The sequence below is a fragment of the Cervus elaphus genome, chromosome 5 (genome assembly GCF_910594005.1).
Source record: "Cervus elaphus chromosome 5, mCerEla1.1, whole genome shotgun sequence".
NCBI classification, from domain to species: domain Eukaryota; kingdom Metazoa; phylum Chordata; class Mammalia; order Artiodactyla; family Cervidae; genus Cervus; species Cervus elaphus.
The window spans coordinates 94,734,918-94,758,146 of NC_057819.1; the positions used below are offsets into that span (position 1 = coordinate 94,734,918).

Sequence of the window (23,229 nt, forward strand, 5' to 3'; positions counted from 1 at the left end):
TTATTTCTGCCTCTTCCATAAACTGGAAATGCGATCCACATCCCGTGTGGATCTTGCGGAACCGGCCTCTGCTGGCAGGTGACTGGGACTGGGGCAGGAGAAGGCAGGATGGAGGCCACAGGCTCCCACTCATTTCTTGCAGTGTCCACCCTGCCGAAGCCTCACCCGGGTCCTGGTGGAGTCCTACCGGAAGATCAAGGAGGCAGGCCAGAAATTCGAGATCATCTTTGTTAGTGCGGACAGGTAACGTGTGCTGACAGGTTGGCGGACGGGGTGGCGGTGCGTCTCCCCCTTTTCCACAGGTGGATGGATGGCTCTTGGCTTACATGCTCTGTAGCAGAGAACTTGGGGCTAGAGCGTGGGGAAGACCTCTCTGGGATGATTGGCAGAAAGGCAGATGTATTTCATGTTCAATCATGTAATTGTCTAAAGGGGAGCCAAGGAAAACCCATTCTTGCTGTCAGTATTAAGGGACATCCTTATTCTGGCCTGGGGCATTGGAGATTAGGATGCATTTTTTTTCTGGTTGGTTCAGCTTTTTGGATGGTGGTGAGCAGATATGGAAGAAGAAGGATGGAAAGAAAAGAGCCAGAGACTAATGGAATATGACACCTGTCTTAGCTGGCTCTACATTCATTTTTCTTAGCTCTGGCCACATGCTTTTTCTGGGGGCTCCCCACAAAACAAGAAGAGCAGACTTTCTTCCCAGAGTATGTCAGGGCCTTTTAGCCTCAATTTCCTCTGTTTCTTGCCTTCTCGCCAACTTTACTCATCACTGACCTTCCTTCATCTCAGAATTCCAGCCCCAGTTCAGACCAAGCCACCAGACTTCCTATTCACAGAAGAATCGCTGAGATGCCAACACACTGAGGGCCTTGTATGCACTGCTGTATCCCTGATGCCTGTATGATGCTATGCTCAGTTGTATTGGCCTCTGAGCCCACCCCTCTGCTCCCTAGGGCAAGCTTGAAGCTATGTCACAGGGCTTATTAAAGCTTAAAAAAAAACATCAACTTGGGAATTCCCCAGTGGTCCAGTGGTTAGGACTCTGTGCTCTCACTGCCACGGGCCCTGGTTCAATCCCTGGTTGAGGAACTCAGATCCCACAAGCTGCACCACCAAAAAAATAAAAATTTTTTAAAAATAAAAATAAATTAACAACATCAACTTTATTGAAGTATAATTTACATACAGTAAAATACATGCATTCTAGGTATACAGTTCAGTGAATTTTGACTAATGTATGTACCTGTGTCACCAACACAGTGAAGATATAGAACATTCCCATCAATGAAAAGAATCCCTTGTGGGATTCCCCTGTGGTTAAGAATCCTCCTTCTAATGCAACGGGTGTGGGTTCAAACCCTGGTCAGGGAACTAAGGTCCCATATGCAACGGGGTGCAGCCAATTTTTTTTTAATTCTCAAAAAAAAAAAAAAAAAAAAAACTCCTGTGCCTTTTCTCAGTTGCCGCCAAATTCCAGCCCCACAGATCTCTGATCTGCTTCTATCACTTAATTAGATTTACCACTCTTAGAGTTTCTGAGACATGGAACCATAGGTGTAGGCTTGATTAAAAGTGTTGTGTGCATATCACAGTTACATGCACAGATTACAAGTATTACAGGGAAGGAGGTGTCTGAACATCTAGGCTCCTAATTAAAGGAAGACCTGTCCATGTTGAGAAAAAAAAGCTGAGCATGAATTGAATGGGTGGGCTGCAGAGGAGCAGTCTGTTGAAACGCCTGGCGTTTCAGCCTGGCGTGCACCTGTTGTGTGGAGCCTTGTGCACTGGGTCGGTCCTTCCACAGCCTGGCGTCCGGGGAGCACAATGATTAGAAGTTGGGGCGTCTGTAGGGCCCTGGACGCAACATGGTGGGAGGCGAGGAGGACCCCGTGGTGGTGCCTTGAGGAGTAACAGAGCTTTGTCTCTGTGCATGCGTCTCTGTAGGTCTGAGGACTCATTCAAACAGTACTTCAGTGAGATGCCGTGGCTCGCTGTCCCCTACACCGACGAGGCCCGGCGGTCGCGCCTCAACCGGCTGTATGGAATCCAAGGTAGGCGTTCCCGACTCCGGGGCTCCTTGGAATCCGGCTCATCTGGGTTCACCACCTCTTTGGCTTTCCTTCTGGAGGGAAAAGAACATCTTTATTTCCATGAATGTTCACATTCTTCAGCATCTTAAAAATATGCGGTGGGTTTTGTGGTATGTAGATTATACCTCATTAAAGCCATTTTTTGTTTAAAAAAAAAAAGTGCCTGTCTGGGTGAGACAGCTACTTCTCACCACCTAGCCTAGTGGGTTCTGACATGCTTGGGCTACAGAGCTCACACACCCAAGTGACCAGGTCAAAACCTGTCAACAGACCTGAGAGTGACCTTTGGTTCCGTCACTCAGGTTCTTTGAGCCTCAGTTTCCTCATCTGCAAAATGCAGATGATAAATTACCACAAAGAGTTGCTGGGAGCATGAATAGAATAAAGCAGGTCCGGTACTTATCACCATTCCTGAAGCCTCAGAGTAAAGGCTGAGGAGGGGGTACTGCCTTGTAGGTGAGAGAACAGATTTCCTGAGAGTGCTGAAAACTTGGACTTGAAGTACTGATCATGGTGTTTTCAGAAATAATGATTACTAGTTTGAGATAATCTGCATTTTTATTCTTTGTTATATGAATACCTCTTTCCCAGCCTTCACCCAGCTCACTGGAAAAGACCCTGATGCTGGGAAAGATTGAGGGCAGGAGGAGAAGGGGGTGACAGAGGACGACGGCTGGATGGCATCATTGACCCAATGGACATGAGCTTGAGCAAACTCCAGAAGATGGTATAGGACAGAGAAGCCTGGTGTGCTGCAGTCCTTGGGGTTGCAAAGTCAGACACAATTGAGCAACTAAACAGCAAGCCTTCACCTAGCTGGGTTTTTCCTTCGTGGCCTGTTAAGAGTTAAATTCATTCTGTTTGTATTAGTGGTACCAGATCCTGTGTCAGCCCTAGACAGTTAACAGCTAATATTTGAGTTCTCAGTATTCCTTGTTTTATAGGGAGTGGGAAAAAAAAGAGACAAACCAAGATCTACCCACAAACTCCACAGCTTGTGGGGGAACTTTTAAGGTTCTTTAACCTTTTTTCTTCACCACTCAGAGTAAGCATATTGCTTTGTTAGGAGCTAGTTTCAAGAAATTCATATTTCATCTAAAACTGGTGATTCCTGGGACTTCTCTGGTGGTCCAGTGGTTAAGACTCCATGTTTGCACTGCAGGGGGCTCAGGTTTATTCCCTGGTTGGGAAACTAAGATCCCATATGCCCTTCGGTGTGGCAAAAAGTAAATAAGTTAAATGATTCTCAATTTCAAATGTGCATAAGAACTCCCTGGGGCTTTTGTGAAGATGCAGATTCGGATTCAGTGGTTCTGGGGTGTGGCAGAGATCCTGCCTTTCTAGCAAGACCCCAGGTGATGCCAGTGCTGCTTGTCCAGGCTCTGCACTTTGGGCATTAAGTCGAGGTCTGTTAATCCTTGAGAATCCTTTGAGAATGTTGGAGCTTTAGGTCTCCTAGTAATTAAAAAGATGAAAGCAGTTTTCCTTCCAAACAGAAGTGTAGTGACGTGACAGGGTTTACTATTCCAGCAGGATGGGTACCAGTTGGTTAATTTAAAGGAGGTGGTGCAGGTGTATTTCCTTCCAGCACTCTGCTTGCAGAGAGACTTAAAACATGTGTGCTTTGGCGGAGAAGCAGTATTTCTTGAGATAAGGGGTGACCCTAGACCAGTGGTACTTAAACAGAGGGTTAAATTGCCACTTGGTGGGGATAAGTAAAACTGCATGTCTCTCAATTCACTTATTCATTCATTCAACAAGTATTTGCTGAAGGCACTCCCCTACTGCTGACTGACCTTGAGCAAGTTACTTTATCTTTTTTTCAGTAAAATTGGGACGTCTCAGTGTTGGGTACAGAGTAGGCACTTAATATTTAACTGACTGACTTAGGGAGAAAGGGGAAAATCTTTTATTTTACAACCTAAAAAAGATGAAGTTTTGGATGTCCGAAAACTTGCTATCAGAAAGGCAACTAACAATATGGCAAAGAATCTATTTTCTTTATAGGAAAAAGAGCCCTTCCCAGATTTGTTCAGTCACTCAGTCATGTCTGACACTTTGCGACTCCATGGACTGCAGGACGCCAGGCTTCCCTGTGCTTTACTATCTCTCGGAGTTTGCTCAAACTCATGTCCGTTGAGTCAACGATGCCATCCAACCATCTCATCCTCTATCGCCCCCTTCTCCTGCTGCCCTCAATCTTTCCTAGCATCAGGGTCTTTTCCAGCGAGTCAACTCTTTGCATCAGGTGGCCAAAGTATTGGAGCTTCAGCTTCAGCGTCAGTCCAAAAAAAGAGAGAGAAACAATTCAATTAAAAATATGTATATATAGGATATGAGGTGGGCAATTCAGCTGATGCTTATTGTCAGAATGGATAAGAAAAATATTCAGGATAATTTTAATTCACGATTTACAGATGAAAACACTGAATTTGTACCTGTTACATTTGCAAAGAACTCTACTCTCCAAAAAAGGATAATCCCCAGTGTAGGGAAGAGAGCAGGCTGCTAGGAGGAATCTAATCAGGACAAAATTTCCAGGAGAGATTGGCGATGCACACCAGAGGCCTTAAAAAATCTACAAAACCTTTGATTTCAAAATCCCACTTGTAGGAATTTATGTTCAGGAAGTTACCCTATAGCACCTAGCAGAAACTGGACTTCTTTGCAGTTGGAGGTACATTTTTGTTTTTTCTCTCATCTTCTGTATACTTTGGATTTCCTCACAGACCACAGTTCTTTCCTTGCTTTAGCCCCAAGAAAACTCAGAACTGAATTTGTAACCACGGTTAGCAGTTTGGCAAAGCTGACAATTTCTCTGCATGCCCTAGATCCTAGCTTTGTTTTCTCTTCCTGCCTTGTTCTCTTTTCAGTGGGATGTTTTCATCTGTTTAAAAAATATTTTGTTTATTTATTTGGTTGCACCAGGTCTTAGTTGTGGTGTGCAAACGCTTAGTTGTAGCATGTGGGAACTAGTTCCCTGACCAGGGATCAAACCCAGGCCCCTTGCATTGAGAGCATGGAGTCTTAGCTGCTGGACCATCAGGGAGATCTCAGTTTTCATCTGTTTTTTATTGAATTATATCATTCACTTTTTAAACTGCCTCAAATCCTTTTTGGAAAAAAAGGTGAAGTAGATTTAAATGGATAGGTTTCTATTTCTTGAGTTTCGACTTACCACTACTACTATACACTGAATTTGGTGGGAAATAAAAAACCGGAAGGTTATCCCAGTGCTGCCCTGGAGTGGACAAGATGAGATCCACTTTGGGAAATAACCTCAGTAGGGTGATGTCTTTTGAAGAACTAGAATGTGTTGGTCAGATAGGTGACACTTTGATGACGACTCAGGAAACCAAACTCACCCCATATAGCAGAGTGCGTCCAGGGCCTCGCTTGGCCACTCTGGTCCATCAGGTGGGCTCTCATCTTCTTTCCAGGCACAGGTCCTCCGTGAAGCCTAAGCTTTTTCTTCTCTGAGGAAGGGAGTTGCCCTTTCTTGGATGCAGAGGCCAGTGAGGTGCAGATCCTATTCTTAGTGGTAGATACGAAGGCCCTGAGATCACCGGAAAGTAATAAATTACCCAAGGATGGTCTATATCATGCACAGCCAGTTTGAGGGTGGGGGTCTCTCCTCTCCCTTTGCTCCATGAGATGCTTCTTGGGGCCCTTGGTAGTGGGGGAGACACAGAATAGCAGTCTCCTTCAGGAGAGATCACAAGGCCTGTGAGATTCCACGCTAGTTTTAGATTCACAACTGAGGCTGGAAGGTGCCCTTCCATCACATGTTGGCAGGGCATGAAAAAATTGATTGTTTTCTGTCTGCCTTCCGAGAGCAGAGAAGGGAACTCTCCTTTCGACTCCTCCAGCTGTCAACATACAAATAGAACAGCGGTCAGAGCCCTGGTTGTTAGGTGTGGTCCAGACAGCCAGCACGCGGGTGACCACAAATGAGCAGGAAGAGAAAGGAGCATTTTCAGAGATGCATTCATTTGGCTCAGCCTCTTAAGGCCTGGCAGTGTGTGGATAAGCACATATGTGGTTCCCAGACTTTAAGGAGCCCTCATCTGAGGATCAGAAAGCTGATCTGGAGAGGCCCTGCGCCCAGGCAAGCAGCGGCCGGGCAGCCACACAAAAGAACCCAGCTCTGCACTGGCCCGTCCCACTGCTCCTCGTCTGCTGGCTCCGTGGAGTGCTTGCCCTGCCGTCTGCAGAAGTCTGTCTTCAGCTTGGACCTGCCTGCTTTCCCAGCTCCCCACCTCCTCCTTCCTCACTCTTGGGTTCTCCCCCAGCAGAGCGTTTTGTGCCGACTGCTCACTTGATCATTGGCCTCTTTGGCTGGGCCTTAGGATTCATTTCTGTAAGCAGCCTGTCTGACACTGCTGGTTCACCCTATCTGTCCGACTCTGGCCCTATCTCGCCAGAAATGCAGTAAAGCACATTGAGACAAGAATGTGAAAGAGCCTCACAGGATCCTTCTCAAGGCAGCATTTAATGGAGGGCCTCACAATGGAATAATCTAAGTTCACAGGAGACTCTGGCTTGGGACTCTTGAGCCAGGAAGGTTTCCTGGAGGAGGTGACTCTTGAGCAGGGCCTTACAGAATATCTGGGATTTAGGTAGAGGGTTTGGGACATTCCAGGCCAAAGGCCAGAGTAGGATGTCCATGGTGTACTATAGGGAGACTGAGTGATAAGGCTGGTGAGCACCAGGCTGTGGTCCTTGAACTTGGCTCTTTGGAGCTTTTGGAAATTTTTAATTAAAGGAAAATCAGTGCAGTAGTGACATTTAAGCTAGACTGGAAGAGAAATCCCAGAGGCACATCGTTTGTTGTTGTTGTTCAGTCGATCAGTCTTGTCCAACTCTTGGCAACCCTGTGGACTGCAGCACGCCAGGCTTCCCTGTCCTCCACTATCTTCTGGAGTTTGCTCAAGTTCATGTCCATTGAGTTAGTTATGCTGTCTAACCATCTGCCTCTCTGCCACCCTCTTCTCCATTTGCCTTCAATCTTTCCCAGCATCAGGGTCTTTGCTAATGAATTGGTTCTTCGCATCAGGTGGCCAAAGTATTGGAGTTTCAGCATCAGTCCTTCCAATGAATATTCAGGGTTGATTTCCTTCAGGATCAATTGGTCTGCTCTCCTTGCAGTTCCAGGGACTCTCAAGAGTCTCGTTAGAGGCACATTATCCCCTGGGATTTCTGATGAATTCATTGTGCTCCCACTGCAGCCAGGCCTCAGGCTGTGGCTCGTGACAGGCCTGCCTGTGGGGAGAGAGAGGCCACTCCCTCAGGCTCCAGGGTCGCTGGACCTAAGAGAATGCAGGCAGCCTCTGCATCCCCGTGTCCAGCTCCAGCCTCACAGGGTCACTTTAGCTTCATGGCATTTTTGGGGTCCCCTGAACATTAAGGGTCCTGTAGCTTAGTAGAAGCACATGTTAGTAAATTCTTGTGCCGCATCTTCCTGGAATCTTATCTGTCAACATCCCACTGCCTTTGACTACCAAAATACAAAATTAAAATATATATATACTTCTCTACTTCATATAGATATATAGAAGAGAAAATCCATGACTTGTTCTAGGGGTCTTGGGGGTGGGGTTACTGAGAAGATGCCTTTGTACCCTTGCACAGGCTGGCCCAGGAACAGAGTAACGGGGATGTGGAAGGGTGGTTGGCTGGAGACCTGAGGTCCCAGGGCCATCGCTTTCCTCCCTGTTGGCATCTTCCATGGCCCAGCCTACCCCCCACCCCGGCTGTGTGTCTCTCTCCTTAGTAGACCTGCTTTAGTGGGAGTGTGGAATTCTCCTGAACGCCCTGTCTCCCTCCTATCCACTGTGAAACCATCTGTTATATCGTCAGGTCTGTAACTTGGAATGTCTGTGCGTCTGCCCGTCTCCTTTCTTCTTTCTTGCTCCATTACAGCTCCCATGTCCTCTCCAGGTGCCTCACCCTCCCAACACCTCCACTGTTCACCGACCTGGAAGCTCTCTGTACCCCATCACTGAGGGGCCTTTATGGAGGTCTCACCATGTAGGCATGAGTGCTTAAATCACTGGCAACCAGTGATTCACTCAACCTCCAGCTCTTCTCCCTTCCCCAGATGTTGAGGTCCGGGGGTGGATCTTAAAATTCCAACCTTCTAACCTTGTCTCTCTGGTGACCCACACCCATCATCTTAGCATCCCAAAAGAGGCTCTTTCCTTCAATTGCAAGGGTCTTGGGAACTCTTGTGTCAGGATCTGGGACTAAGACCAAATATTATAACAAAAGATGTTCCTATTACCCCTTTCAGTCAGGAAATCGTAAGAGTTTTAGGAGCTCTGTGCCAGGATCTGGGGGTCAAGGCCAGATATACACGCCTTATTATGTTACAGTATCACAATGTGCACAATCCATACCATACACTCCACACACGCACAGAGTCCTTGGAGTGTTCCACCGACTGTCTGGTTCAGCAGATCCACAGGGCTGTGTCTGGGAGAGCTCCTGCTCCCTGCTTGACTTGTTCTGGGCTCTCACCCCACTTTCTGTGTCCTCTTGAATGTCTTGATGAGGATTCTTTCACAGCGTGGAGTCCGGTATCTTCCACTGCCTGCACCCAAGCCGAACCCCCTCCACCTGGCCTGTCTTCGTGCCTGGCAGTGCGCAGACGACTTGATCGGACTGTCACTTTGTATATTGAGGCCCATGAGGGCAGAGCTCCCCTGTCACTTGGACAGGCTCAGACTGTGCAGGAGAACCCAGAATCCTCTGGGCACCTCGGGAGCTGGGCTCAGAGCACCCCTGGATTCTGAGTGTCCCCCAGCATCCCAGGGAGGCCTTGCATAAGATGCTGCCACTTCATTCAGGTGTCCATCCAGGTGCTGCGGGGAGAGTCTGGGTCTTGAGGAGGCATCTGCTCCTGGGCTAGGTGCTCTTCCCTCAGGTGCTATAGCCTGAGCCCTGGCTGCCTGAGTTCACCAAGGCCTGGCATGTGGCCTCCACCTACTTCCTTTGCCTTGGGGAGCAGCAGGGTTGGCTTCCCTCCTCCCAGCATTTTGTGCGGACCAGGAAATTTGTAGCCCTATAAGCTGTTGACACATGCATTTCTAAGGAAAGGGTTTGGACACACTTGGTGAAAGGCAAATCCCATTAGCCATTGTCCAACGCTGGCTGTTGAGAACACCGTGTTCTCTGCATGGAGGCTCGGAGCGCCTTCTCTCCTGGGTTAGGGGCCCTCGCTGGCTTTGTTGTCTCCCCTCCCCTTCCCACTTTGGGGCCGGCAGAAGGGTCCGAGGAAGACCCAGAGGCCCTGGTGTGAGGCCCTCGCTTTCCCAGCAACTGTTGTTCTTCTGTTTCTCTCTTGCCGTCTTGTTCCTTACCCTCATCCTCTAGCTTTTCCTCTTTTTCCTTTTCCCCACCTTCCTCACCCATTCCCTGCCCTTCTCTCTCTCTCCCTTCTAAGCCCCTTTTCAAAAAATGGATGTGAGGCGGTGTCTATTTTCTATAAAAATGAAACGTTCAGCCATAGTGGTTTTCTTTTTTATTATTTAATTTTTGACTGTGCTGGGTCTCTGTTGCCTCGCAGGCTTTTCTCTAGTTGCGGCGAGTGGGGGCTCCTCTTGGTTGCAGCGAGCAGGCTTCTCCTTGCGGTGGCTTCTCTTGTTGTGGAGCATGGGCTCTAGGGTGCTCAGGCTTCAGCACTTGCAGCATGTGGGCTCTAGAGCACAGGCTCAATAGTTGTGGTGCCCGGGCTTAGTTGACCTGTGGCATGTGGGATCTTCCCTGATCAGGGATCGAACCCACGTCTCCTGCATCGGCAGGCAGATTCTTTACCACTGAGCCACCAGGGAAGTCCCCATTGTGGTTTTCGATGAACCGAGGATAAGGGGCTGACACTGCTGTATTTGTAGGCAAGTCTCAGGATTTAAAGGGCTGGTGCAGGCTGTCTGGAGCTGCCCCCCTGGGCCTGGGGAGGGTGGCTGGGGGCTGCCTCGGGGCCTCCAGAGCAGCCTCAGTGCTCTCCTCTGCTCCTCTTGTTTCATTTTGAGAACATAAAAAAAAAGAAAAACCAGGAAAGGACAAAGAATAATATAACAAACACCCCTGTGGCCACCACCTAGAATTGACACCTTGGCTTCCAATATTTAGTATAGAAATGAATGGGAGCATTAAACACACACCAAGCTGGGTTCCCTCCACTCCTCCTCGGAGCCCCTTCCTTCTTCCTGGGGTGCTGGGGCTGCCCAGCAGGGACCCTATCACCCATTCAGTGTGAGTCTTCCTCAGATGCTTGCTCTGCGGCTGTGAATCCATGAGTAGTGTAGCGTCGTGCTGGCTGTGTTTGTAGAAGTGTACTTAAGTGCTGACATGCTGTAATAGTGTTCTGCAGCTTGCTTTTCTCACTAAACATTATGTTTTTGAGATTTATCCCTGTTGATATTTACATCTGGTTTATTTCAGTGCCATGAAGTGCATTGTTGTACTAGAGCCTGTTTATCTGTTTATTGGTTCCACTGTCAGTGGGTTCTTGGTTGTTTCTGGTTTTTCTATATTATAAGAATGCTGCCATTTTAAATGTCTTCTTCGGGACTTCCTTGGCAGTCCAGTGGTTAAGACTCTGCACTTTCACTGTAGAGGGCATGGGTTTGATCCCTAGTTGGGGAACTAAGATCCTGCATGCCTTGTGGTGGGGCCAAAAACAAGTCTTTTTTGTGCCGCCTGACATGGCCACGTGGGCCTTCTGGCCAAGTTCAAGTGAGCCTAATCCCTTTGACCGCCCTTGGGTTTTTCTGAGCTTCACCTCCCAAACTAGCTGCCTTCTTCCTTTCCTTATTAGCTCTACCAGCAGGGGAAGATTTAGGGGAGCAGGAGAGAGAAGAGGGATGTGATGAACGGAATGGGTGGTGGACGTGGCCAAAGCATGGTCTGTATTTGTCATCCCACCCCTACTGCCCTTCAGTTCTTATTTGATTTTTATTTAACTTGAATGAATTTATCATAAGACAGTTTAAGAAAAATGTATATCTATCTCACCCGCATTCCTGCCTTCCTCACACAACTGTTTTCACTTTTCTGAGTCCCTTTTGGTCTCTGTCTACAAGCATATTTCTGCACAGTTGTAATTGTACACATAGCACTGTGTATTCTGTATTTTCGATTTAACCACATATTACAAACATTTTCCATCCTGCTACAGTCTTCATGATGACCATGTATTTCCGTGATCATGTAACCTTTTGTCCTGCCACGTGCCCTAACCTGCTCTATCCTGTCCTGGGGCCTGCTTTTCCTCGCCTTTCTCTTCCCCAGTCCCAACAATCTTTGTGATCACATGGTCATCTAGAAGCAGAGAAACAGCCCTGCCCAGCTCCTCTCCCACCCACCGACGGTGCTGCCCCCAGACCCACCACCTCCTTCTAAACTCCCTTTCTTTGGCGATAGAAAAGCAGCCAAATGCAACAGTGGGACAGTCTCAGTACATTCAACTTTGAGATTGTTTTACATACTCACAAATCGGCTTCTCCCAGGAGGAAACAGAATGGAGCCGGCTCCTTAGGCCTTTTCTTTCTTCTCTAGGTTTTCAGGGAGATGGTGAAGGGGATTCGGAGGCTCTGCCATGGTCTACCCAAGCTCCCCAGGGAGGGGCCTGGGCCTGAAGCCCTCTCTAGGAGTGTAAAGTATGTGTTCTGTGCCCAGAGGTTAAGCTTGGGGTGGTGCACGTAAGAGAACACCATCTGTAGACGTGGCAGCATCACGCCATCCTGGAGCCCTCCCTGTGGTGTTGATCTCACCTCTATCTTCCGTTTCTTGAGCAAACTCCCTCCAGGCAGCGTGGAGTTTCCCGTTTATATCACTAAAGCAAGGCTTCTCCTTTTTCAATTTATTTCTATTTTTTGGCCACACCACACGGCTTGCAGAATCTTAGTTCCTCAACCAGGGACTGAACCTGGGCCCTGGCAGTGAAAGTGTGGGATCATAACCACTGGACCACCAGGGAAGTCCTCGGCACCGGTCTTCTACCCCTTCTCAAGAGCCAAATGGTCAACCTAGGGATGACTAATAATAATAATAATAATAATAATGGACTTAGTTATAATGAGAGCTGATATATATGGAGTACTTTGTGCCAGATATCCTGCTCAAAAGCATTTTCTACTTGTCATCTTTTTACTCCTTCCTACACCCAAGTAAGATTGGAAACTCCCACTATCCCCATTTGATGGTGTGGAACTGAGGCTCTGAGCAAGTAAATGACTTGCCTACATCTTCCTTAGAACCCTCACTGTAGTCTCCTCCCCAACACTGTCCCAGCTGGGAAACGACACGATCAAGAGAAGCAGAGATGAACTGTTCCCTTTTTAGTCCCTTCAGAGAAGCCCCTTGCTGGTGTGGAAGTTATTTTGTACAAAGGCATCGATTAGAAATTTTCCATTCCCTTTAAGTTTCCCATTAGAGGCTCTGCCCTATTTTCTCCTTGGAAGTCTCTGCTTCAGGGAACCTGCTTCAAGGGACCGGGGAACAGGGAAGGCAGGATGGGCTGGATGGGGAAGCGGGTGAATGGGAGAGAAAGGGGAGAGGTGATCCTATCTTAGCCTCCTTCTCTTGAAGCCTCAGATGATTGTATCTCAGCCTCCTTCTCCCACAGCCTCAGAGAAGAGGGAAGTGGGTGGTGCAGAAGGTATGGATGCAGGAGCGTGCCCTGCCCTGCCCGGCTCCTCCTTGGGGATGACCATCCTCCAACCGACAGTGCTGAGAGTCCCTGCCAGCAGATTGGCCTGGTAGAAAGAGCAGCAGTTTGCCAACAAGCAGACCAGGCTTCCTGTCCCAACTTGGCCACTTACTGGGCAGATGGCCTTGGGTAGGCAACTTGACCATTGGCAGAAGGAGGATAGTCTTACATCCCAGGGTGAGGTCCCCACGCTGGGTGGAGCACTGAGCAGATGCCGCGAGAGTGAACTTCCTTCTGGCTGGTTCATCCCCAGAGAGGCGTACACACTTAGGGCTCTGGGGCCAAACTAACCCAAGATCTGGTCAGTGATGGGAAAGCAACTGGTGCTTGTCAATTCTTTTTCCCAGTCCATGTACTATAAGTGGGCTTCTCTGGATTGAAATCTGTGGTCACTGTACCAAGTCACTTTCTGTTTGTGCTCCACAGTCAACCTAACCTCGTCATCTTGGGCTTAAAGCACCAAATACAAGGGGCCTTTGCTTTTGCATAGCTGTTGGGGAGGGGTGGGGAGACCCAGGGTCCAGGGGAGCTGTTCCTCCATGGAATTGGCTGAGGAACCCCCAATAGTCACCTGGGGGCTCGAGTCCCTGCCTTGCTGTCCTGGTGCCTCCCCGCCACCCCAACTGGCAGGGACTGGAGACAGGCCTTAGCCATGGTAACAAAGAAGCCTATTAGTCACCTGGAGAAACCAAAGCCCCAAACCAGGAAGCAGGCCTCTCTGCCTTTGGATTTTACTTTCTCTCCCTTCTCCATCCTCTGTGCCTGCCTGCCTGCCTGCCCTCCACAGACCAACCCAGCATCCCACATCTGGGCTACAAACAAGCCTGCTGCTGTGTCTAATCATAGCAGCGGGCAGGGCCCTGGTTTAACCCAACACTAGAAATTGCCCAATTTCAGAAACTGATTAAACAACTTTGCCAAAGCATTTTTGAAATGGGGCATGGCACTGGGAGGTGTTCATCTGCAACCAGCTGGCCCTTCATGTCATGGGCCCCAGCCCCAGGCCCCTACAGGCCGCTGACTCAAGCCCAGCCCCATCCGGGATAGGGAGACCCCTGATGTGAGCCCCAGGTCTCTGGGAGATGACGAGCAGATATGAGATGAGGCTGAAGATGCCCCGTGTCTCTTGTGCTCTGGGCACATGCTGAAAGCCCTCAAAAGCTCTGGCTGTGGCCACATGCATTTGTATATGATGTGTGTGGTGGGAAAGGCAGTCCCCAGAGGCTGCTTCTCTCTGGACCTGCTCTCCAACACGCCAAGCCTCTCCTTCTCATAGGTGTGAACATAATGCACTCGTTTTTCCTTTTGAAGGCAGGCCCACCCCTGCATGCCTGCCGCCCCGGCCACCGCACAGGTTACAAAACACCACGGCTGTGTTTCTGGTACCTCAGCATCCCTCCCCTCCTCACCCCCCACAGAGAAGTAAAATGTCAGTGAAGCAAACTACTGACTCAAAGCTGTGGAATCTATAAATATTAAATTGCTCTGGCTTTCCCTGGCCCATCTAGCTCCGATCAGCTCCGGTGGGGAGGTGGCTGATTAGTGTAAGGAGGGGAGGGGCCACTGGGGAGACAAGTGTCCTCAGAGGTCAAGGCCGAGGCTACCTCCATGGGCTGAGGTCCCTAGCTGGAGGAGAAGCAGCAGGGAGTGGGGCGCAAGGAGCAGGGAGCTGGAAAACCCACACGCCCCTGTAACCCAGAAGGGGTCACCTCTGATTTTTCCATTGGAGGCTTTATGGTTGGAGGGAGACTGTGGTTTGTGGGGAGCTGGGTGTTGCATCTCTGACCCCAGCCCAGAAATCTAATGTGAGGGCGGCAGCACTGCCAGTATGCTTCCCCCAGCGACTGTCGCCCTCAGAGCAGGCACTGGAACCTCCCCAGGCAGCAGGGCTGGAGATGGTGGCCAGCTGTCCTCCTCCTGTCTGCTGCCCCAGGCTCCTCCCCACACAGGCCCCTGTGCTCCCCCGGGTGGGGCCCCCCTGCTGTGATCTGTGCTGGTCTGCATACCCTTGCGTGTGCGCTGCGGGGGAGTACGCGTTCACACCACCTCCTGAGGTGGAGACTTCCTGCAGGCAGGGGAGCAGCTCCTGTTTCTTGGGAACCTCATGTTGTTGCTCAGTCGTGTCCGACTCTTTGCAACCCCATGGGCTGCAGCACATCAGGCTTCCCTGTCCTTCACTATTTCCCAGAGTTTGCTCAAGCTCATGTCCATTGAGTTGATGATGCCATCCAACCTCTCTAGGCTTTCTCATTTTTCTTCTATGTACTGAGACCCAGGGCTGAAGTTCTTAAATGCACAGCCTCATTGATCCTTCCATAGTGGGATAAGGTGGGAACTGCAGTATTTTTACCACGTGGCAGCGGAGGGTCTGCGGTCCAGAGGGTGGAGGTGACTTGCTTGGAGTTCCTTGGAGAAGTCCCCTGCAGACCCAGGGGGGTTCCTTGGCTCTTCAGAGGTGGAGCCCGGATTCCACTCGAGGACTAAACCATGTCTGGGGGCGCTGTCCCATGGACTGTGGGGCCATGGCCAAGCTCTCTCTCTCTTTTGCAGGCATCCCCACCCTCATCGTGTTGGACCCGCAGGGGGAGGTGATCACGCGGCAGGGGCGGGTGGAGGTGCTGAATGACGAGGACTGCAGGGGCTTCCCGTGGCACCCCAAGCCCGTGCTGGAGCTCTCCGACTCCAATGCTGTGCAGCTGAACGAGGGCCCCTGCCTCGTCCTGTTTGTAGGTAGGAAGCTCAGCTGTGGGCCCCGGGTGGGACAAAATGGGCAGAGCTCACTAGGGGGCCAGGGGGGTCTGTCCCTGCAGCTTCTTTCAGTCACCAGCAGCACAAAGCCTGGGCCTTTGTCTCTGGCTGCCGTGCTTCTGACCCCGGTGATTTATTCATGCTTCTCCCTTGTGGCGGCTGTGCAGGGAGCTGCTGCTCTGCTTTCCTTCTAGCTGCTCCTGGCCACCAGCTGGGAAGAAGAGGTCAGGCCGGGAGGAAGCCCTGGGCCCGCTGATGAACAGACCCATTGTTGGAGGCGGGGCTGCCGCGCAGCAGCTGTGGGGGGCTGGGCCCCCTCAGACCAGGGCTCACCCCCAGCTGCTGCCGCTTCTCTCCTGTGCTCTGAGGAGCTGCCCCAGGGCGGTATCTCTGGGGCTGAGAACCCCTCCGTCTCCCTGCCTCTCCCTCTCGTGCTCAGTGTGTGACTGGTCTGCCCTGCAGGAAGACGCAGGAATATCCGTGCCAGGCTCCTGGCAGGCCCGTGGGGTGACCCCTGGTTCCTTCTGCAAATGGAGTAACTGCTGGCCAAGGGCCACCTCACCCTCTGCCTTAGGACTCATTGCTCAGTTCCAGCTTAAAATAAGTCTGGGTACCAGGATCATGGTACATGAAACAGGAACATGGCCGAGCTGCTGCCATCTGTAGTGAGGGGGCTGGAGAATGTGTGTAGCATCCAACCCCCATTCTCTGAAAGTCTGGTTTGGGGGCCCCCAGGTGGGGAGCCCATACCTGGACTGGAGGGAATCCTGGCTTGCAGGCTGGCCTTGTGCTTGGACGACAGTGACCCTGAGAAGGGATGGCCTTGGGGAACCATTCACCTTGGGGCTTTCCTGCCTGCTGCAGGCTCACACGCCCCCAGCCTGGGGCCTGGGAAGCTTTTATGACCTGAGGGACAATTGGGAACGTCACTGGCCATCTGTAAATGTGGAAACAGGGTCCCAGGGAGGCAAAGCAAGTTCCCAGCATCACCAAGCTAATCAGAGATGAATCTAGAGTGTATAGGGCTAAGCCTGCACACTGGTCCTCCTGGGAGGACTTCTGGGTGAAGGTCCTCTGCAGGCGCCTGTCCCCCCTCCCCTGCTTTGCACTGGCTCTTGGTTACTGGGTTCAGCAGGAGTGAGCTGCTCCTGTGTTGCTATTTCACTGGAAGCAAGAGATGCCCAAAGGGGGTTCTGGGAGCCTGGTTGGGGGTTCTTCCCTACAGTCAGCCTGTCCCCTCCCAGGCAAGTCCCGCTGCCAGCTATGAAATTGGCATGCCAGTACCCTGGTGCCTCCCAACTGCCACCGAAGCTGATGCTCAGACCGCAGTCCTGACTCACCACCACCGCCACTTCTGCCATTTCCATTAGGAAGTCAGGGATCCAAGGACAGAGCATCTCATTCTGTGATGGAGAGAGAACCACCAGGGCCTCAGGTTCTGGTTTAGGAGAGGCTCAGCTTCCAAGGTGGGTTTGTGAGGAGTTCAGTGAACAGGATTTCATTTGCCTGGGCATTAGTGCTAGATGGTGAAGTGAGTTCTTCCTGGGGGCATGATGCAGAACAGCCTGCCTGCCAGAGCAGTGAGGAAACTGGCCTGTGCCTGGGGACACACCCTCGTACCTCCAGGAAGCGAGGTCGGTGTCCCAGGGGAGGCTTTGCTTCCACTCAGGGGCTGCCCAGATGGGCGTGTCAGGCCCCGGACCTGGGCACCACTCCATCTGATTGACAAGCCAGTGCTTCTTTGTGGCTTTCTCTCTCTTGTCACAGATTCTGAGGATGACGGCGAGTCGGAGGCGGCCAAGCAGCTAATCCAGCCAATAGCTGAGAAGATCATTGCCAAGTACAAAGCCAAAGAGGAGGAGGCGCCGCTCCTGTTCTTTGTGGCAGGGGAGGTGAGTGCCGCCGGGGCCCCCCGGGGCTGGTTCTGCTGGCCGACCTTTACAACATGAGTGATGTAGCCCTTGGGGATGTCTGAAGGGGCCTGGGGTTCTGGGGTGACAGTGCTTCTAGAAGAGCCCACAGACAAATGGAGCATGAAAAGGTGTCATCAGTCAAGGAAAACCAGTTCTGGCACCTGCCGCCGCCTCCTTCCCATCTCTTACCCAGCAGTCCCCGGGCAGCAGGGGGCTCTCCTAGGACAGAAGCTCCCTCTTGCAACCAGACTGCTCCCACCCCGGCTGCTAGGGAGCCACAAAGATAGTGGTCAGCACTTACTCCTTCCGGGCTGGGTCCCAGCCAGGCTCCTGATGCTTTACAAAGAGACTGGTTAGTCCCCGGACACCCGTCCGCCCAAGGGGGCTTTTCCCATCACGGAACACTGATGGGGATCCGACTATCACTCCGACCTGCAGTTACCCCGCCAGCCCAGGGAGAATGCTGACGTTCCTGGCATCCCTGCCTCTTCCACTCCAGGCCTGTCCCTAGAAGGCCTCCAGCTGGTAGGGGAGTGGCTCCCAAGGTGGGGTAGCCTGGGTCCTGCCGACACCGAATCTCTGAGATCGCGCAAATTGCGCAGCCACGCCCCCTTGGTTCCCCACCCCGGAGCCACCCTCCACGCATGCGCAGCCGCCTCTTTCCCGCCCCCCACCCCACCCCACCCCCCACCCCGCCCGCGGCACTGGCCTGAGTCGGTTATTGACAGACACACATTTTGAAGCCAGCGCCCCACCTCCACCACCACCCGCCCTCCTTGTTCCCATCTGTACCTCCAGTTGGTCCGAGCCCCGTGCTCATTTCACGCTGTGTTTGGATCCCAGGGGCGGCCAGACTCCCTGAACCACCCATTCATCACCTCAATAGCCAGCCCTGCCCGGTGGGCCCCTGGAAGACAGCTGGAGTCACCCTGCCCAGCCGTGGGGTGGAGGGAACAAAGCCGGTTCAGAGGGCCCTGCCCTGGGCTACACAGCCCGCTCCATACAAAGCTCAAATGGAAGCCGCGCTGAATGTATTAAACTCTAACTCCTTCGACCAGAACAGCGGCTAGGAGAGAAAAGATGGGCTCAGGAGAGGGAAAGGGCTGAGCCGGGGTGGAGGCGGGGCTGTAGGGCTCCAGTGGCTGCTCTAGAAACAAGGCCGAAAAGGAGCGCTGGCAGGTTTGCTGTAGGCCCGGCCCGGCCAGGCCAAGCACCTCACCTGCACCACCCATGTGCTCATCACCTGGCCGGTGGGAACGCCATCCTTAGGGGTTCACAGATGAAGAAAGTGAGGCTGGGAAAGGGTAAAGCTGTTGCGAGGCCGGCCTGGCAGGGCTGTGCGCCCAGGCTGGCTCACTCTCCCAGAGCCCCACGTGAGTCATTATTGAATCCCTTTTATAGAATTTATGAGACCTGGCCTCTGAAAGGTTTCTTGCCAAAGTCTCGCATTAAGTAGGTGGCGGGAGAGAGGAGCGAATGTGAGATCAGGAGTGACACTGGAAGCAAGCTCTCACTCCCTCTGTCCACGGGGTCCCGTACAGGGCTGGCCCAGCCTGGACCAGAGCGGCCCAGGGGCATAGGGGCATCCACTACTCCAGCTCGCCACCTCCCCACCCGACCTTCTATGCCCTGAACCCGGGCTCCTGGCCTTGGCAACTGTCTTGGCCAGTTCTCTAACCTCAGAAGCAAGATGGCAGGAAAGGAAGTGGGCACAGGGCGCTGGAACTGTCTGGCACCAACTGGGTGCCTCTGAGCCCAGGACTCCAGCCCTTCACAGTCGGCCTGGGGCTGAGGCCTTTGTCTTGATCCCATCCTCACCCACAGACAGAAGTTGTCCCTTCCTGGGCCTTAACAGATGTTAAAATTCATCTCCCCATGTTTGCTCAGAGGGAGAGGGGCAGGGAGGCAGCAGGCACTGAGCTTGGCTTTCTAATGGAAGTTGGATGGATGGGATTTGTCCAGGTGTCTCCCCTCTGTTTATCATGAAGATTGTTTATTAACCCAAATAGAGGGCCTGAATTGGGTGAACACTGCCAGAGATGCTGAATCACCCAGCACTGCTGGGAAGTGTGTGCTCTTTGTTGGGTGGGGGAAAAAAAGACCATCACTTATCTTTCCTAAGAAATTGCCCTTTTAGAAAGAAACATTTTTTGTCTCAGAAACTGCTTGCCAGCCTTTAAGGAATACTATCAGCTCTTTCTGCAGGTCTTCTCATTCAGTGGAAAATTTGCACGTTTTTTAGTGGGACAACCTGGGAATGGGTATAGAACGTCCATTTCCTGTTAGCAGCAGCATGAAAAGTAACCTCAGATGGCTGTGTGTATGCATGCTCAACCCTGTTCAACTCTTTGCATCCTCAGGGACTGTAGCCTGCTAGGCTCCTCTGTCCATGGGATTTTCCTTTCTGCAGGGGATCTGTCTGATTCAGGGATTGAACCCAGGTCTCCAGCAGGCAGATTCTTTACCACTGAGCCACCTGGGAATCCCAATTTCAGATGGCTGCCCCCTTACAAATCTTTCTCCTTGTCTTTGGATTTCTGTTTGCCTTTATATTTACTAAAGGTACGCCTCATACTAGAGAAATTTCTCAGGTCACTGGGAACCTACGATTACTATAACGATGGTGTAAAACCTCAGTAGTACTTCAGAGGCCTGGGCTTCTGAACTGGTTGTGCAACTCCTGCCCGCCCCCTACAGCCGTGGGATGGGGGTGGGGGGGCTGAGCTGTTTTGTTAAAAACATTCAGAAGCTGAAGTCCAGATAGCCCTCGGCCCACAGTGGGGCTGCAGATAATTGAGAGTGGGTTGTAAAAGTAAGTAATCAAAAGACATCCCATTTTTACAAGTTAAAGTTGCTTTCATGCTAATAAAGCAAGATGACTTGCCTGGGGTTTGAGCTGATGCAGACAGTGAATTTGATGAACCAGCCTCCCCCTCGCCCTGGCAGGGCAGGGTCCCCTGCTCCCTACCTCCTCCCTACTCCCTGTTCTGAGAGCCCATCTTGCCTGGAGGCCAGCGGCTCTCCAGGATGGTGGGGTGGGGTTCCCCTCCATGGTGTGTGGGGAGTCCAGGCCCAGGGGATTCTCAACTCTCTTTCTTGACAACTCACTGGTTCTCTTTCCCTCCGGTTCCTTCCAGGATGACATGACTGACTCCCTGCGCGATTACACCAACCTGCCCGAGGCTGCCCCCTTACTCACCATTCTGGACATGTCAGCCCGGGCCAAGTACGTGATGGACGTGGAGGAGATCACCCCCGCCATTGTGGAGGCCTTTGTGAATGACTTCCTAGCAGAAAAGCTTAAACCAGAGCCCATCTAGTGGGGCCCCAGCTTTCCGGGACCTTATTTAAAACTCATTCTTCTCCTCCCCCTCTCCCCCCTTCCCGTCGCCCTTGGACTTTTCCAGCGTGTCCCGAATCACACAACCCAAGTGTCCAACCTCTCTGTGGTGCCTTGTTTTCTGCATTAACTCCTCAGCTAGCACCTAGGGTGCGCATCCTCTCCAGCAGCAGAAGAACCCACCGTGTTTGGAGACTCTGCTCGGGGATTCGTGGGGCTGGTGTGACCCGGCCAGAATAAGGGCTGCGGCGCGCTCTCGTCGCTAGCTCTGGGTGAGGCATTTTGCGCGCCCCTGGGTGTTCTTCCGCCAAGTGGGCACAGACCTTGGGTGTACCGGCTCTGTCTCGGGTGCTAGAGCGCATGCGCAGAGCCGCGCGCGCTCAGGTGGAGCCGGGCGGGGGCGCGGCCCCGGAGGTCTCTGCGCAGAGCTGCTGCGCACCAGGACAGCCTTTCCTCAGTGACTTGGTCTGTCTTGACCTGAGGAGAAAAACACCAGCTTGTCAGTTGGTTTCTTGGGCAGGGGAGGAACTCCAGCTCTCAAAGGAAACTTGTGTTCTTTTCTGATGAGAAAAAGAGTAGCTACAGTAATGGTTCACGTAGTAATAGCTTACTTTGATGGAGCGCCTCCCATGTGATAAGAAAGAGCTGCTTCTTCCTTCCTTCGAGCTCTTTCTCCCTTGATCTTGACCTTCCCCCAGTTTCTGCCTTCTCAAATGGACAGCCCCTCCCATTTTAGAATGTTGTTAGTAAGTTCTCTCCGTTGGTCATCTTCCCAAGAAGAGGCAGTGGACCTGCATTGCCAGAAGAGCACTGTGCCCCCAGCGCCCTGTGGCTCTGGGCCTAGGGCCCCTGGAGCCTCTGCCCACCCTTGGTTACCCCTGCATTCCCTTTTCTTCTCAAAGCAGAACTTTTAAAAAGAGACAAGGAATTGCCAGAAGCCTAGCTTTTTCCTAAGAACCTGCAGAAAGGGCTGTGCCCTAGGGAGTGCAGGCTGAGGACAGGTCAGCTTAAAAATGGGCCCTGTGTTGGCTCTGCTGGGCCCAGCTCAGCTCTGTCTTTGGGCTGAACTGACCACAGAAAGGAAACTAGCAGCTGTGCTCATGATTTGGGGTAGAAGGCTTCCCCGGGTTTCAGCCTGTCTCAATCAGGCGTCAGGGCCTTTCGGATCATTTCAGGCCTCACCTCTGGCTCCACCCACAGCCAGCCAAAACCGTTTATTTGGAAAACCCAGCCCCTTCCAATTAGCTGTTGACAGCATTGCTTCTTGCTGAGTGGGATTGTTCATTTGTAGTTCAGAGGGACAAGTGGAGTTGGTCATTAGACTATTACTGTTACCAGCCTGAAATGCAATCACCTAGAAAGAAATAAAACAGGCATCTCTGGACGTTATCAACCATTTGGCCTGTCCTGTCCTTCGTAACAAAAATCTTCTGGCTTGTACTGTGCTCCATGGGGTGGACAGTGAGAGGGTGGGTGGCACATACGAGATCCTCTTGACTTTCACTGGGTACTTGGCAGCTGTGCGTCAGGATTTTTGAGAACCAAACCCTAACGTCATCTGTTGAATCCTCCAGAAGCCAGGATGCTCGTTTGGATGAGAGTGCCAGAGGCAGGTCCCGGCTGGAGCTCTGGCCACCATCTCTTGGGGTTTGACTTGCTATGGCAGGGGGTGGAGTCTCAGATGACAGGCATCTTTGTGGACTCATGCTCATTCCTCCTCCACAAAGGAACACATGCTCAGAGAGTCTGAGAAGGCCAGTTGGAGAAACACAAGGAGTCTCGCAGGGGTCCTCCTGTGAAGAATGAGGTTGGAGACCCTCAAACCTGGCTCTGTCCAACCCTCTAGGACTGGGGGCTGCTCCAGGAGACCTGCCAGTGTTTCCCTGGGGAGATGGGAGGGTGGGGATAAGATGAAGTCAACCTCACTTGGAGGATAGTTGGGATTTCTGTCTCTGCCCTGTACCAAGATGGCCTTGGAGGAAAGGTGGTCTCTCAGCAGCTGCTTATTTTCTGAGGCAAAAGGAACGAAATCCAGTGAGGAGTCCTCACAAGTCATTGCAGCAGAAAAATGAGGTCATCTGTGATCCTTCTATGCCCATTCAGGGCCAACTGTACTTGCCACTAATGTCAACTGGACCCATGACACCAGAATTCCCCTCTTGAAGGGGGTGTGGAGGTTAAGATCAGTGGGAAGTTTTACTAAAAAGGTACTTCTGGTTTATACAGTGGCAACTTAAAAATCTCTATAGTGCAAGATGCTAGAGATCTTAAAGGGTATTGATGCAGACGAAGTGGGTGGCTTCTTAATTTCTACTAAATAGCTCCAAAATACCTTAAAATTCTGGTCGCTAATTAGAAGCAGGTTAAAACACCAGCTGTGACATATTCAAGGGCTTCCGCCAGCAGCAAAGGAAACCGGGC

General features: G+C 51.6%; 1 protein-coding gene across 5 annotated transcripts in view; it reads left to right on the forward strand.

Annotated features, from left to right (window-relative positions):
• NXN (nucleoredoxin) overlaps positions 1–22,204 on the forward strand; it is a 161,107-nt gene extending 138,903 nt beyond the window's left edge. For 4 of the 5 annotated variants that reach the window (XM_043903304.1, XM_043903307.1, XM_043903308.1 and 1 more), the window contains 5 exons: positions 143–243; positions 1,951–2,057; positions 15,358–15,537; positions 17,323–17,447; positions 20,606–22,204. In XM_043903304.1, the coding sequence (XP_043759239.1) occupies positions 143–243; positions 1,951–2,057; positions 15,358–15,537; positions 17,323–17,447; positions 20,606–20,788 (696 nt within the window). In that variant the 3' untranslated portion in view covers positions 20,789–22,204. The remainder of the gene's footprint in view (positions 1–142; positions 244–1,950; positions 2,058–15,357; positions 15,538–17,322; positions 17,448–20,605) is intronic. The other variant, XM_043903305.1, reaches the window with a different exon arrangement.
• Positions 22,205–23,229: the final 1,025 nt, after the last annotated feature.